Raw genomic sequence first — 17,187 nt, 5'->3', positions numbered from 1 at the left:
CGGCAAAGCTTCACATGATTATTATAGACAGATGTTTACTCCTGGGAATTGCTGACACTAGATTTAGAATGAAGTCATATGGCAGTGCCCGTCACCAGGGTATAGGATATTTATGGAAGACATTTGGTATAAGCTCGGAGGATTGTTATGTAGCATCAGGGCATGTATGAGCCATGTGTGAGCCATGTGTGAGCCATTTATGAGCCATGTATGAGCCATGTGTGTGCCATGTATGAGCCATGTGTGAGCCATGTGTGAGCCATGTGTGAGCCATGTATGAGCCATGTGTGAGCCATGTATGAGCCATGTATGAGCCATGTGTGAGCCATGTGTGAGCCATGTGTGAGCCATGTATGAGCCATGTATGAGCCATGTGTGAGCCATGTATGAGCCATGTGTGAGCCATGTGTGAGCCATGTGTGAGCCATGTATGAGCCATGTGTGAGCCATGTATGAGCCATGTGTGAGCCATGTGTGAGCCATGTATGAGCCATGTGTGAGCCATGTATGAGCCATGTATGAGCCATGATGTCCTTATGTGCTTAGCTTTGGGGTTTTATTACCATGATTACTACCTGTAGTAACAAATACCTTTCTTATGCAGGTCTTGTGCACGGGGGGCTCTGGCCCTTCTATTCCTTCTTGGCGTAACATGGATGTTTGGTGTCCTTCATGTTTTAAATGGGTCACTGGTCACTGCTTATCTCTTCACAATCTCCAATGCCTTCCAGGGAATGTTCATCTTCATCTTCCTCTGTGTATTGTCTAAAAAGGTTAGTGAAAAATATGTAATATTAATAATTTAATGAAGATGGTGACAAGATAGATAGATAGATAGATAGATAGATAGATAGATAGATAGATAGATAGATAGATAGATAGATAGATAGATAGATAGATAGATAGATAGATAGCTAGATAGATAGATCATAGATAGATAGATAGATAGATAGATAGATAGATAGATAGATAGATAGATAGATAGATAGATAGATAGATAGATAGATAGATAGATAGATAGATAGATATGAGATAGATAGATATGAGATAGATAGATAGATAGATAGATAGATAGATAGATAGATAGATAGATGATAGATAGATAGATAGATAGATAGATAGATAGATAGATAGATAGATAGATAGATAGATAGATAGATAGATAGATAGATAGATAGATAGATAGATAGATAGATAGATAGATAGATAGATAGATAGATAGATAGATAGATATGAGATAGATGATAGATAGATAGATAGATAGATAGATAGATAGATAGATAGATAGATAGATAGATAGATAGATAGATAGATAGATAGATAGATAGATAGATAGATAGATAATAGATAGATATGAGATAGATAGATATGAGATAGATAGATATTTGATTGATTGCTGGATAGATGTGACAGAATATGGGAATTATCAATATTTAAGTGTTAAGTATTAGGCCCCATGCACACGACCGTGCCCGCAATCCCGGCCCGCGATTGCGGGCACGGCCGGCCGCTGACTGAGTATGCGAAAGAATGGACATGTTCCATAATTCCCGGAACATTTCCACGGCACTGACACCCTTCCGTAGTGCTACGGAAAGGTGTCAGTGTTCAATAAAAGTGAATGGCTCAGTTTTTGCGGACCGCAGTTGCGGTCCGCAGAAACGGAGGCTTTTTGCTGTCGTGTGCATGGGGCCTTACAGATAGTATACAGTAGAAATACATGTAATATAATATTTAACAATAAAGTCTCACATGTAAGTCACAGAGGGACACGCAATACTTTCTCCTCCTGCCAATGACCTGCTATTTAGTTCCTATGACAACTATAAGAAAAGTCAAGTTATGCTGAAGTTATTAATAAGTACAAGTTGTAATGCAGATAAACCATAACCTGAGATATACAGTAATTACTACCCCCAGCCCGTCAGTACATCGCCTTCTCCATGATTGAACCTGCTGTTTCTGTTAATCCTCAGCAGTTTTCAGTCACTCACCTGAGACTTCTTAATAACTAGTCCCTGATTTGGGCCTTTAGAACCTGTTGAACTGATTAGAGGTCCCTTTGGATTTTGTAGATTAAAAGCTATAAACCTTTGAAAGCAAATTTTTTTTAATAAAAAGCTCAGTGTGTTTTGTGCAACTTTATAATTAGTTTTCATTCAAAATTATTTTTACTTTTTGAGAAACAGCTGCTCTGTATCCTGTATACAGAGCAGCTGTACCGTGCGCTAAGGCATGAATCGGTCAGGTCCGCGGGACTGACGGGTTCACTGACAGCGGGTCCTGCGTGTCTCTGACATGGGATGGCTAACAGGTGGATCCTGCATGTTAGGGCCTGTTCACATCAGCGTTGGCTTTCCGTTCCGGAGTTCCGTCGGAGGTTTCCGTTTGGTGAACCCCGCAACGGAAAGTCAAACTGAAACCACAGCTTCCGTTTCAGTGACCAGTGATATCAATGGTGACTGAAACATTGCTAATGGTTTCCGTTCGTCACCATTCCGGCAGCTTTCCGTTTTAACGACGTAATCAATAGCGCAGTCGACTGCGCTATTGATTCCGTCTGAATCACCTGGACAGCCTGTTGCATTCAGTGGGCACCCTGTAATGCTTCATTTCCCCTGTGGTGGCACTGAAGGGAAATTGAATACTTGCTGCCAGGCTTCCCTGCAGATTACAGCTGATCGTCCAGGTCCCAGCAGTAGGACACCCTGTGATCAGCTTATTTTCCGACAACCCTTGTAAAAATAATGACATATTCAATTTGACGGTGAACAACCCCATTAAGGATATATATGTAATAAACCAGCATGTAAGCTCTGGGTCACCTGGAAGAGAGGTCGATGTAAATAGAATTTATACTAAAGCATTATTTTAGAGGCAAACATTTATTATGTTACTTATTTCTTTGACTTTTTTGGCCCCATTTATAGCTGTATATTAATTATTGTACGAGAGATAATTCATATGCAGAATAGTTTGTATGAACTCTGAATATTTCCATAAATTATCTTTCAAAATGACTGTAATTCCGAAAGACTGGAGAGCGGGAGCATTTAAGCATTTTGACTTTATGCATCTCTCGGCATACTCACAGGGGCCCATTTACTAGAAAACAAAAACATTCTTATGGGTATGGAAATTAGAGGTTTATGAAGATCTACGGTAGATATAAAATATCTTGGTATAATTTTTCCAATAAAAACCCAATGCCTATTTGTGATGTGAGAGAGTCACGTAATATTACTGTAATAGCATTTATAAGTATATGGGTTTGAGTCTACGAAAGATATTTAAGGGGGAAATACCAAACTAGGGACCTTCAGCTCTCCAATATTTTCCAATATATGGCCAATCTTCGAGAGCTGAAAGTATGGACGATGAGGGGTGGTGTATTGTTGTATCTATGGCTATAAGGATAGAGATATATACATAAAAATATCTGTGCGCAAATCTCAACATATAGCTGCGTATAGTAATGGGGCATGTAAGAAACAGTGCCCTCTCCTTATCCGTAGTCCCTGAGATTAGATCATCAAAAAGGTGTTGACACCCAAACATCACATCCAGATGTGCTCCAAAATTAATGGTTAAAATGGAGTTAGTCTTTCAGTGGTTGCTATAGCTTGTCAATGAATTAGAATATCATCAAAAAGTTTATTTATTTCGGTAATTCAATTCAAAAAGTAAAACTCATATATTCTATAGATTCATCACACACAGAGGGATCTATTTCCAGCATTTTTTTCTTTTAATGTACAGTACATGCCCTAAATACTTGGTCAGGGCTCTTTTTGCATGAATTACTGCATCAATGTGGCGTGGCATGGAGGCGATCAGCCTGTGGCACTGCTGAGGTGTTATCAATGTGGTGTGGCATGGAGGCGATCAGCTTGTGGCACTGCTGATGTGTTATCAATGCGGCGTGGCATGTGGGCGATCAGCCTGTGGCACTGCTGAGGTGTTATTAATGCAGCGTGGCATGGGGCGATCAGCCGGTGGCACTGCTGATGTGTTATCAATGAAGCATGGCATGGATGCGATCACCCTGTGGCACTGCTGAGGTATTATTAATGCGGCGTGGCATGGGGCGATCAGCCGGTAGCACTGCTGAGGTGTTATCAATGCGGCGTGGCATGGAGGCGATCACCCTGTGGCACTGCTGAGGTATTATTAATGCGGCGTGGCATGGGGCGATCAGCCGGTAGCACTGCTGAGGTGTTATCGATGCGGCGTGGCATGGAGGCGATCAGCCTGTGGCACTGCTGAGGAGTTATCAATGCGGCGTGGCATGGGGGCGATCAGCCGGTGGCACTGCTGAGGTGTTATCAATGCGGCGTGGCATGGAGGCGATCAGCCTGTGGCACTGCTGAGGTGTTATCAATGTGGCGTGGCATGGGGACGATCAGCCTGTGGCACTGCTGAGGTGTTATCAATGCGGCGTGGCATGGAGGCGATCAGCCTGTGGCACTGCTGAGGTGTTATCAATGTGGCGTGGCATGGGGACGATCAGCCTGTGGCACGGCTGAGGTGTTATGGAAGCCCAGGTTGCTTTGATAGTGGCCTTCAGCTCCTCTGCATTGTTGGGTCTGGTGTCTCTCATCTTCCTCTTGACAATACTCTATAGATTCTCTATGGGGTTTAGGTCAGGCGAGTTTGCAGGCCAATCAAGCGCAGTGATACTGTGGTTATTACACCAGGTATTGGTACTTTTGGCAGTGTGGGCAGGTGCCAAGTCCTGCTGGAAAATGAAATCAGCATCTCCATAAAGCTTGTCAGCAGAGGGAAGCATGAAGTGCTCGGAAATTTCTTGGTAGACGCTGCGCTGACTCTGGACTTGATATAACACAGTGGACCAACACCAGCAGATGACACGGCCCCCAAATCATCACTGACTGTGGAAACTTCACACTGGACCGCAAGACACTTGAATTGATGCCTCTCCACTCTTCCTCTAGACTCTGGGACCGAGATTTCCAAATGAAATGCAAAATTTACTTTCATCTGAAAACAGAACTTTAGACACGGTGAACAGACCAACAGGCCAGTCCTTGTAAAGGCTTAGGAAACCTTTTCAGGTGTTTTGTGTTGATTCGCTGATTAGAGTGTCACACCAGGAGACGGCAATCTTCAACTTTTACCCAATATTCTCATTTTCGAAGACACTAAACTTTGGATTTTCATTAACTGTTACCATAATCATGAACATTAAAAGAAAAAAAATGCTGGAAATAGATCCCTCTGTGTGTAATGAATCTATAGAATATATGAGATTCACTTTTTGAATTGAATTACTGTAATAAATTAAGTTTTTGATGATATTCTAATTCATTGAGAAGGACTAGTATGATCCATGCTTGATAAAGGTCCTATTGTTGGACAGAAACGTCGCTGTTTGTTGGCTGAATAAACCACTTTATTTTCACCACTTTGAGTGCTGCAAGATCTCTACTTCTATATACTACCTAGTCCTTGGATCTGGATGGCTTGCTTGGCACCTGTGCATCCTCTCTAGTGAGTGCTGCTGTTTTCTTTTGTTGCTATATATATATATATATATATATATATATATATATATATATATATATATATGAAAAAGGTCCCATAGCAGGACAGGCAACGTTGCAGCTTGTATTGACTGAATAAACCAATTTATTTTTACTACATTGGAGTGCTGTGGGATTTCTTCTATATTTATCTATATCCCTTGGATTGGGATTACCTGCCTGCACCCGTTACCATTTTGGACTTGAAGGCTTTATTCAGACGAACGTGAATTACGTCAGTGCAACGCGCGTGATTTGCACGCGCGTTGCACGGACCTATATTAGTCTATGGGGCCGTGCTGACATGTCCGTGATTTTTACTCAGCGTGAGTCCGCTGAAAAAAAGTCACAACATGTCCGTTCTTTGGGCGTTTTTCGCGCATCACGCACCCATTGAAGTCAATGGGTGCGTGAAAACCACGCATGTCGCACGGAAGCACTTCCGTGCGAACAGCGTGATTCGCGCAACAGCTGTCAAAAGGATGAATGAAAACAGAAAAGCACCACGTGCTTTTCTGTTTACAAACATCCAAATGGAGTGTCATAATGATGGCGGCTGCGCGAAAAGCACGCAGCCGCGCATCATATGCTGCTGCCCCACGGAGCTGTTAAGTGGCTTTTGCGCACACAAAACGCAGCGTTTTTGCGTCCGCAAAAACGCCACGTTCGTGTGAATAAAGCCGAATATTGAGTACTGCTTACTCCTGTTTGTGTCATATATATATATATATATATATATATATATATATATATATATACAGTGAAGGAAATAAGTATTTGATCCCTTGCTGATTTTGTAAGTTTGCCCACTGTCAAAGTCATGAACAGTCTAGAATTTTTAGGCTAGGCTAATTTTACCAGTGAAAGATAGATTATATTTTAAAAAAAACAGAAAATCACATTGTCAAAATTATATATATTTATTTGCATTGTGCACAGAGAAATAAGTATTTGATCCCTTTGGCAAACAAGACTTAATACTTGGTGGCAAAACCCTTGTTGGCAAGCACAGCAGTCAGACATTTTTTGTAGTTGATGATGAGGTTTACACACATGTTAGATGGAATTTTGGCCCACTCCTCTTTGCAGATCATCTGTAAATCATTAAGATTTCGAGGCTGTCGCTTGGCAACTCAGATCTTCAGCTCCCTCCATAAGTTTTAGATGGGATTAAGGTCTGGAGACTGGCTAGACCACTCCATGACCTTATTGTGCTTCTTTTTGAGCCACTCCTTTGTTGCCTTGGCTGTATGTTTTGGGTCATTGTCGTGCTGGAAGACCCAGCCACGAGCCATTTTTAATGTCCTGGTGGAGGGAAGGAGGTTGTCACTCAGGATTTGACGGTACATGGCTCCATCCATTCTCCCATTGATGCGGTGAAGTAATCCTGTGCCCTTAGCAGAGAAACACCCCCAAAACATAATGTTTCCACCTCCATGCTTGACAGTGGGGACGGTGTTCTTTGGGTCATAGGCAGCATTTCTCTTCCTCCAAACACGGCAAGTTGAGTTAATGCCAAAGAGCTCAATTTTAGTCTCATCTGACCACAGCACCTTCTCCCAATCACTCTCAGAATCATCCAGATGTTCATTTGCAAACTTCAGACGGGCCTGTACATGTGCCTTCTTGAGCAGGGGGACCTTGCGGGCACTGCAGGATTTTAATCCATTACGGCGTAATGTGTTACCAATGGTTTTATTGGTGACTGTGGTCCCAGCTGCCTTGAGATCATTAACAAGTTCCCCCGTGTAGTTTTCGGCTGAGCTCTCACCTTCCTCAAGGTCAAGTATACCCCACGAGGTGAGATTTTGCATGGAGCCCCAGATCGATGTCGATTGACAGTCATTTTGTATGTCTTCCATTTTCTTACTATTGCACCAACAGTTGTCTCCTTCTCACCCAGCGTCTTACTTATGGTTTTGTAGTCCATTCCAGCCTTGTTAAAGAGGCTCTGTCACCAGATTTTGCAACCCCTATCTGCTATTGCAGCAGATAGGCGCTGCAATGTAGATCACAGTAACGTTTTTATTTTTAAAAAACGAGCATTTTTGGCCAAGTTATGGCCATTTTTGTATTTATGCAAATGAGGCTTGCAAAAGTACAACTGGGCGTGTTGAAAAGTAAAAGTACAACTGGGCGTGTATTATGTGCGTACATCGGGGCGTGTTTACTACTTTTACTAGCTGGGCGTTCTGATGAGAAGTATCATCCACTTCTCTTCAGAACGCCCAGCTTCTGCCAGATCACGCTGTGACGTCACTTCCCCAGGTCCTGCATCGTGTCAGACGAGCGAGGACACATCGGCACCAGAGGCTACAGTTGATTCTGCAGCAGCATCAGCGTTTGCAGGTAAGTAGCTACAACAATTTACCTGCAAACGCCGATGCTGCTGCAGAATCATCTGTAGCCTCTGGTGCGGATGTGTCCCCGCTCGTCTGACACGATGCAGGACCTGGGGAAGTGACGTCACAGCGTGATCTCTCGAGAACACGGCTGTGTCTGCACTGCCAGAAGCTGGGCGTTCTGAAGAGAAGTGGATGATACTTCTATACACAACGCCCAGCTAGTAAAAGTAGTAAACACGCCCCGATGTACGCACATAATACACGCCCAGTTGTACTTTTACTTTTCAACACGCCCAGTTGTACTTTTGCAAGCCTCATTTGCATAAATACAAAAATGGTCATAACTTGGCCAAAAATGCTCGTTTTTTAAAAATAAAAACGTTACTGTAATCTACATTGCAGCGCCGATCTGCTGCAATAGCAGATAGGGGTTGCAAAATCTGGTGACAGAGCCTCTTTAAGGTCTATGATCTTGTCCCTGACATTCTTAGAAAGCTCTTTGGTCTTGCCCATGTTGTAGAGGTTAGAGTCAGACTGATTAATTGAGTCTGTGGACAGGAGCAGGGGCGTAACTAGGAAAGACTGGGCCCCATAGCAAACTTTTGACTGGGGCCCCCCCTCCCCTGGGTGTCACACAACCCCCCCCCTTGTAGATAGTGCCTTTTTTACAAACCCCCCCCTTTTGATAACGCCATACAGCCCCCCTGTAGATAACACCATACAGCCCCCCTGTAGATAACGCCATACAGCCCCCTTTGTAGATATCTACAGAGGGGGCTGTATGGCGCTATCTACAGAGGGGGCTGTATGGCGTTATCTACAGAGGGGGCTGTATGGCGTTATCTACAGAGGGGGCTGTATGGCGTTATCTACAGAGGGGGCTGTATGGCGTTATCTACAGAGGGGGCTGTATGGCGCTATCTACAGGGGGGACTGTATGGCACTATCTACAGGGGGGCTGTATGGCGCTATCTACAGAGGGGGCTGTATGGCGTTATCTACAGAGGGGGCTGTATGGCGTTATCTACAGAGGGGGCTGTATGGCGTTATCTACAGAGGGGGCTGTATGGCGTTATCTACGGGGGGGTTGTATGGCGTTCCCTACAGGGGGGGACTGTATAGCGTTCCCTACAGGGGGGGATTGTATGGCGTTCCCTACAGGGGGGCTGAATGGCACTATCTACAGGGGGGGCTGTATGGTGCTATCTACAGGGGGGCTGTATGGTGTTATCTACAGGGGGGCTGTATGGTGTTATCTACAGGGGGGCTGTATGGTGTTATCTACAGGGGGGCTGTATGGCGCTATCTACAGGGGGGCTGTATGGCGTTATCTACAGAGGGGACAGTATGGCGTTATCTAGAGGGGGTACTGTATGGCGTTATCTACGGGGGGGCTGTATGGCGCTCCCTACAGAGGGGGCTGTCTGGCGTTATCTACAGTGGGCACTGTATGGCGTTCCCTACAGGGGGGGTCTGTAGGGAATGCCATACAGCCCCCCTGTAGGGAACGCCATACAGCCCCCCCTGTAGGGAACGCCATACATCCCCCCCCTGTAGGGAACGCCATACAGCGTCCCCCCCTGTAGGGAACGCCATACAGCGTCCCCCCCTGTAGGGAACGCCATACAGCGTCCCCCCCTGTAGGGAGCGCCATACAGCGTCGTCGTCCCTGTAGGGAACGCCATACAGCGTCCCCCCCTGTAGGGAACACCATACAGCATCGTCCCCCCTGTAGGGAACGCCATACAGCGTCGTCCCCCCTGTAGGGAACGCCATACAGCGTCGTCCCCCCGTAGGGAACGCCATACAGCATCCCCCCCCTGTAGGGAACGCCATACAGCGTCCCCCCCTGTAGGAAACGCCATACAGCGTCCCCCCCTGTAGGGAACACCATACAACGTCGTCGTCCCCCCCTGTAGGGAAAGCCATACAGCGTCGTCGTCCCCCCTGTAGGGAACGCCATACAGCGCCCCCCCCCTGTAGGGAACGCCATACAGCATCCCCCCCTGTAGGGAACGCCATACAGCATCCCCCCCCTGTAGGGAACGCCATACAGCGTCGTCCCCCCTGTAGGGAACGCCATACAGCATCGTCCCCCCTGTAGGGAACGCCATACAGCGTCGTCCCCCCTGTAGGGAACGCCATACAGCGTCGTCCCCCCGTAGGGAACGCCATACAGCATCCCCCCCCCTGTAGGGAACGCCATACATCGTCCCCCCCCTGTAGGGAACGCCATACAGCGTCGTCGTCCCACTGTAGGGAACGCCATAAAGCGTCGTCGTCCCCCCTGTAGGGAACGCCATACAGCGCCCCCCCCCTGTAGGGAACGCCATACAGCGTCCCCCCTCCCAAAAAAATGCGACCTACAGTGTGTCCTAATAAAAGACATGCATCCCCTATCCACAGGATAGGGGATACATGTGTGATCGCTGGCAGCGATAGGGAGAACGGGGGACTGAAAGTCCCCTGAAGTTCTCCATGACTAACCTCTGACTTCCGGCGTCTGTGTCGGCAGCTCAATAAAAATGAAAGGAGCACTGGTCACGCATGCGCACAAGCGGGACCGGCGCTCCATTCATTTCTCCGGAGCTGCCGACACAGACCCCGGAAGTCCGAGGTTTGTGATGGAGAACATTGGGGGACTTTAAGTCCCCCGTTCTCCCTATCGCTGCAGGCGATCACACATGTATCCCCTGTCCTGTGCATAGGGGATACATGTCTTTTGTTTAATGGCAGAGCGGGGAGATACCTCCCTGCTCTGCCGTACTGTTCAGTGGCGTCCCGCTGTAGCAGCCATAGCGGCTGCTAGCGGAGCCTCCGGCCATGGTGGGGGCCCGTGCCGGCGGGCGACACGGGCCCCCTCATGCCGCGGGCCCCGTAGCAGCCGCTACTGCTGCTACGGCGGTAGTTACGCCACTGGACAGGAGTCTTTTATACAGGTGACCATGTAAGAGCTGTCTTTAATGCAGGCACCAAGTTGATTTGGAGCGTGTAACTGGTCCGGAGGAGGCTGAACTCTTAATGGTTGGTCGGGGATCAACTACTTATTTCTCTGTGCACAATGCAAATAAATATAGATCATTTTGACTATGTGATTTTCTGTTTTTTTTTTTTTTAATATAATCTATCTCTCACTGGTAAAATTAACCTAGCCTAAAAATTCTAGACTGTTCATGTCTTTGACAGTGGGCAAACTTACAAAATCAGCAAGGGATCAAATACTTATTTCCTTCACTGTATGTCTTAGTTCTACTGTGATGGACTTCCACTTCATTTTGGAACATGGCTGTTGAGATTCATATTCATTTCAGCCACTAGAGTATATATATCTATCTATACTATATAGATGATCAGAAACTATATATATATGTATATATATATATATATATGTATATATATATATATATATATATATATATATACATATATATATATATATATATATATATATATATATATATATATATATATATATATATAAATGTTACATGGTTTCTGATTATTTCTATAAAATGAATCGACATCTACTGAACATTCTGGGTTTGTTTTTTGCATTCTACAATAGATATATATATATTGGGCATGACTACCTGGGGCCAAATTCCAAGTTTTACTATGGAGCCCCGTGGTTACTTGTTTCACCCCTGCTGTTGACTTATCCTTTAACTGCGGCATCACTTTTTGCTTTATTCCTGAGTGGTAACATCTCTATGTATTATCCCCTGTACTGTGACAATGTTATTGGTTTCTTTCTCCTGCGTTGTGATGTCATTGTGTGCATGTTGAGATTTGCATGTTTTTTTGCTGTGCTCTGATACCATTGTACACCTCATCCCTGTACTGTTACATCACTATGTACATTATTCTTGCGCTGTGAAGTAACTTTGTTCATAGTCCCTGTATTGTGACATCACTGTTTGTATAATTCTTAGGCTGTAATTTCAAGGAGTAGATGATTTTTGTGACATCACATGTTAATTATCTCCATGCTATGACATCACTGTGTGTTGTATCCCAGTATTTGTTGACAGATGAACTTGATGGACATGTGTCTTTTTTCAACCTAAGTAACTATGTGACTGTATGCATATAGCAACATTTAACCCATAAGTCTCCCCTCCCCATACTAAAATTAACATCACACCGACACATAACTCTCTTTTAAAGTGGGGTTGACACGGGGGTCGGCAACAGCTTTATTAACACAATAAATGTAAATAACAAATTTACCAAATATAAAACGCAATGACCTTAACATTGGTCAATAACAACCTGTATGCCTGCCTAACCAAGGACATGTAGGTAAATCCCCTTCTACTACCGCCTGCTGTGACATAACACCGTAATACCACATATCTCACCCATACATCATTGTCCAAAACAAACCAATAACCACCGCATTGAGAACCATGTGAAACACATTGTTTCCTCCTTCTCCTTTTTTTTTTTTTCTATTTACATTTTCAAAATGTTTTTATTTTTTTAATTTTTTTTTATGCATTCTACCGTACATTTATTTTCCTTTCCTTTTTTGTTTTGTTTTTTTATCTCCATCCAAATAACCGTAAATATTGAGGCCTCTTTGGTTGCATTTTATTTATTTTTTTAATTACATACACGTTCCACCACGCACCAACTAACTCATACCTTTAGATTAACCATACCTAAGGGAGGGAGGGAGGGAACATTTCTGACAAAGAGGCCCACTACAGGTAAGCAGCCCCTTATATAACCCCTTCCCATACACTAAAACCGCCCCCTCTCCTCCTCTAACTCCCCCCCCCTGCCTAAATGACTCACCCCTGTAACAGAGAGGGGGGAGGGGAGCCAACTCCCCAGCCTCACTTAACCCCTTCCCTGCAACAGTCCCTGGCTCAGCGGCTAAATGCCTGTGAGCCCCCATAACTATGATATCACTGTCAACATTATTCCTGTATTATAACTTTATTAACTTCATGACCCCTTTACTGTGACATAATCCTTCGTATTGTCTCTATGCTGTGACATCACTGTGTGCATTGTCTCCTTACTGTGATGTCACTAATCACATTATATCATTACTGTGACATCACTGTGTGCATTATTCCTGTACTGTGACATCACTGTGCACTACTGTGATATCTCTGTGAATACTGTATCACTACTGTGACATCACTGTGTGCATTATTCCTGTACTGTGACATCACTGTGCACTACTGTGATATCTCTGTGAATACTGTATCACTACTGTGACATCACTGTGTGCATTATTCCTGTACTGTGACATCACTGCACACTATATCACTACTGTGACATACCTGTGTGCATTATCCTTGGAATGTGACTTCACAGTGCACATGATTCATGTGCTGTGACTACTACATATTGAGTTAATTTCCCCTTTACTTTGACATCACTATATGCAATATTTCTGTACGGTGACATCACTTCGTGCATTATCCCTGTACTGTGACGTCACTATCTGCATTATCCCTGTGCATTACAGAAAGACACGTGGCACAGAGTGAGGCCTCATTTACACGAGCGTAATATACGCGCGTGCGACGCGCGTGCTTTTCACGCGTGTCGTACGCACCTATATTACTCTATGGGGCAGTTTAGACGATGCGTGAATTTTGCGCAGCGTGAGTGCGTTGCGTAAAACTCACGACATGTTCTATAATCGTGCGTTTTTCACGCAACACGCACCCATTGAAGTCAATGGGTGCGTGAAAACAATGCATGCCACACGGACGCTACTGCGTTGCATGCGCGAAAATCACGCAAGAGCTGTCAAAAGGATGAATGTAAACAGAAAAGCACCACGTGCTTTTCTGTTTACAAACATCCAAACGGAGTGTCAAATTAGAGATGAGCGCACCGAACTTCACCGGGTTCGGCCGAACTCGTTTTGACCGAACCCGGCAAAAAATGTTCGGGTACGCGACGTCAGGAGACAGTCACTGCCCACGGTGCTCAAAGACTTAAACTGTTTCAGCACCATGGACAGTGACTTTCGATCACAATATACATATGCGTGAAAAAAAAAAGAGAAGTTCTGACTTACCGATAAGTCCCGGCTCCTTCCTCCAGTCCGACCTCCCGGGATGACAATTCAGGCCAAGTGACAGCTGTAGCCAATCACAGGCCAAGCACAGGCTGCAGCCAATCACAGGCTGCAGCGGTCTCATGGCCTGCCGCGTCATCCTGGGAGGTGGGGCCGGATGACAAGAGAGGGACGCGTCACCAAGGCAACGGCCGGGAGACCGGACTGGAGGAAGCAGGCAGTTCATGGTAAGTTTGAACGTCTTTTTTTATTCACAGGTTGGTGTATATTGTGATCGGCATTCACTGTCGAGGGTGCTGAAAGAGTTACTGCCGATCAGTTAGCTCTTTCAGCACCTTGGACAGTGACGGGCGTCGACTACCTCATCTCTATTATGGCGGCTGCGTGAAAATCACACAGCCGCGCATCATACACGGAGCTGTCAAATGCCTTTTGCGCGCGCAAAACGCAGCGTTTTTTGCGCGCGCAAAACGCACACGCTCGTGTAAATCAGGCCTGAAGACCAAAATTATCATAAGCTTTTTATGTTCTAAACTTGCTGTTGAAGGTTTTCATAATAGTGTGGGGCCCCATGGTTACATTTTACTCTCCCGATACCTATTGTAGTGCATGTAATTCATATACAAATGTGCAATATAATTTTTATTGATTTTTGTTTTTTGTTTTTTTTTACATTCTTTTTTGAAATTTTACAATTTGCATTTTTGGACAAGTTTTCTGTTTGCAGACCTTACAAATGAAAGATTTACTTTCTTCTGCAGATACAAGAAGAATACTACAGATTATTCAAAAACGTGCCGTGTTGTTTTATGTGTCTGAGATAAACAGATGGACCGGCAGTGATTTACAGCAAACATTGGTGCCAGCTCAGTAAAGAGATCTCCCACACGATGGAACGAGACATCATCCACTTATATGACGGCTGTAATTGTGTCTTTTACTGAAGGTCGCAGGATCCATTTTTCTTTACTACGCTATACAAGCCGTTCTTTATTTTCCTTTGAAGTTCTACGCTTGCTCTAGTGCGAGAAATAAAGTACAGTATTATAGTATACAAGCAATAAGGGTGCAATGAAAACCATATTACACCAGCTCCAAAAATTACTGTCTGACTTTAATAGTAACTAATCAGTCCAAATCTGAAAAAGTACCCCCAGCAATTACATGTATTTAATAGTACTGGTCTCCTCATAGGGGCAGAGGGACCATTTGGGCCCCTTAGATGCCAGGGCCATGTTGCGACCGTAACTTCTGCACCCCTTATAATTTTGCCCCTGTTACTGTGTACAGTATATTTTATGTTATTTAATAAGCCTCGATGTCTTTTGTTTCTTTATATGCGTACAATGAATATACAGCAATGAGCGGCAGGTTTGCCCTTTGTTTTTGCAATGTGCAATATGTTACATAATATGTTATATAGCGGAGCAGTATATCTGTATAATGGGTGGGATGTTTATGTTTACTGAACAGCTGGTCGGAGTTTGCAATGATTTGAAGAACATTTACAAAATGAGACAACCTAGCAACTGGATATACTGGAGCTGACAAAATTAGGACAAAGTGGGCCTAAGATTTAACGTACATTAACTCTGCTACATCCAGAAATGCCATATATCCGGTCTGTCGTCAACAGGTCCCCACGCGTTTCAGGCCAAATTTGTTGGTAGATAGAACTAAAGAGTTTTAAGTCAATGCCATAAATGCAAAAAGGAATGGGAGGGGGTTATTTAGAAAAGGTTCCCTGGAGGTGGGACTGGTGCCGAATTGCCCCTCCCCGTAATGTTTTTACCCTACTCCAATAACTGTTAGAGCTATGTATTAGGATGGGATGACATGTAGACCCTAGACCAAGTCAACATCACTGTAGTTTTTCTTTTACACTAAACAGCAGTCCAGAGCTGCAAATCTTGGTGGGGGGGGGGGGGCAATAACAAAAAGTTTTGGCCCTTTTGATTTCATTATACACCCCAAAACCTCTACGGTAATTAGAAAAATACAAATAATTTGCGTATTCATTTGCACTCACAAGCAGCTTAAAGACAATCAATCAACTCTCCTGACATGTCGGTTTTAGTAAATACTTGCAATTCCCATAAAATAGTAATGCTGGGCATCTTAGAATTCTGCATTCTGCCGTTCTTCTGTTATTCCTCCTGGAAATGTATAAGCACATTGACAATTGGTGAGTTAACTGGTGAGTGACAGACCGTGTAGGGACATTTGGAATGGGAATGGTAATGCCCAGCTGATTATTCATACATTGCCAAGAGGAATAACAGAGGATCAGCACAACTTAGAGTTCTAAGAAAAAGTGCTCATTTTTAATGGCTTTTTGTGTCATATATGGCAGCAAAATATACATATTAGATGGTATTACGTTTTCCCCTTTTAAACACATTATTTAAAGGGAAACTCCACATAAAATCATCCTCTGTCATCTACAATCGACTTGCCAAATATATATAAACAATGACTGTGGACGATTCTCATAACGAGATGTCCACACAGGGAAAACTCCCACTCAACCCGAAAGCTAAAGCATCTTCAAGCGTTAAATTATATTATTTAGGAAGTAATTTTTCAGAAATGGAAATCTCCATTTTCATCTTCTGACATGTCTATGTGGGTGGAATTCTCCTTCAGTTATACAGCATATGTTCTGCTGCCCTTGGACATGATACTGCTCGGATATAGCAATTCTGTGTCATACCCAAGGGCAACAAAAAAAAAAAACAACAATCATATTATGAACCTGGTGATGAAAATACTTGGCTGAAAAGGTCAATGATTCTTACAGGTTGTATCCTATGTATGTACATGACGTATCTCTTTTCATATATGTCACAATAACTAGAATTATCCGGACATGTAAATGTCAAGACACGTACCTCCGCCTCTTCTTCTATTATTATTATTATTTTTTACAAAAGAAATAATAAAGAATATATTTATAACAATACAGTTGAATCATTATTTGCGGTAGTAATTTTTATTCTATATTTCACTAGTACTGACAGCTGAAAAACAACAAATCTGCATAAAATACACAGCTAGAAGTTCTAAAGATATTTATAACATAATGGAAATTACTGTTTTTCTCCCTGGGAATATCAATGAGGTGGTCTTACGTCTAACAAATTCAACCGGGGAACGGCCTTATCGGTCGCGTGGCGCTCCTCTGCTGGCGATGCTGTACGGGGTGCCACAGAATGCCTGGCACTGGAGGTTTGCCACCACCACCATGAATTGT

At 43.9% G+C, this 17,187-nt stretch overlaps 1 protein-coding gene across 1 annotated transcript in view; it reads left to right on the top strand.

The window, feature by feature from the left end:
* Positions 1-16,894, top strand: part of ADGRL4 (adhesion G protein-coupled receptor L4) — a 139,900-nt gene extending 123,006 nt beyond the window's left edge. The window contains exons 15-16 of the mRNA XM_075832889.1: positions 605-773; positions 14,696-16,894. Coding sequence (XP_075689004.1) covers positions 605-773; positions 14,696-14,758 — 232 coding nt within the window. The 3' untranslated portion in view covers positions 14,759-16,894. The remainder of the gene's footprint in view (positions 1-604; positions 774-14,695) is intronic.
* Positions 16,895-17,187: the final 293 nt, after the last annotated feature.

The sequence above is a fragment of the Rhinoderma darwinii genome, chromosome 7 (genome assembly GCF_050947455.1).
Source record: "Rhinoderma darwinii isolate aRhiDar2 chromosome 7, aRhiDar2.hap1, whole genome shotgun sequence".
Taxonomy (NCBI): Eukaryota; Metazoa; Chordata; class Amphibia; order Anura; family Rhinodermatidae; genus Rhinoderma; species Rhinoderma darwinii.
Note: the sequence above shows the minus strand (reverse complement) of the source record. Positions and strands in the feature narration are given on the sequence as shown.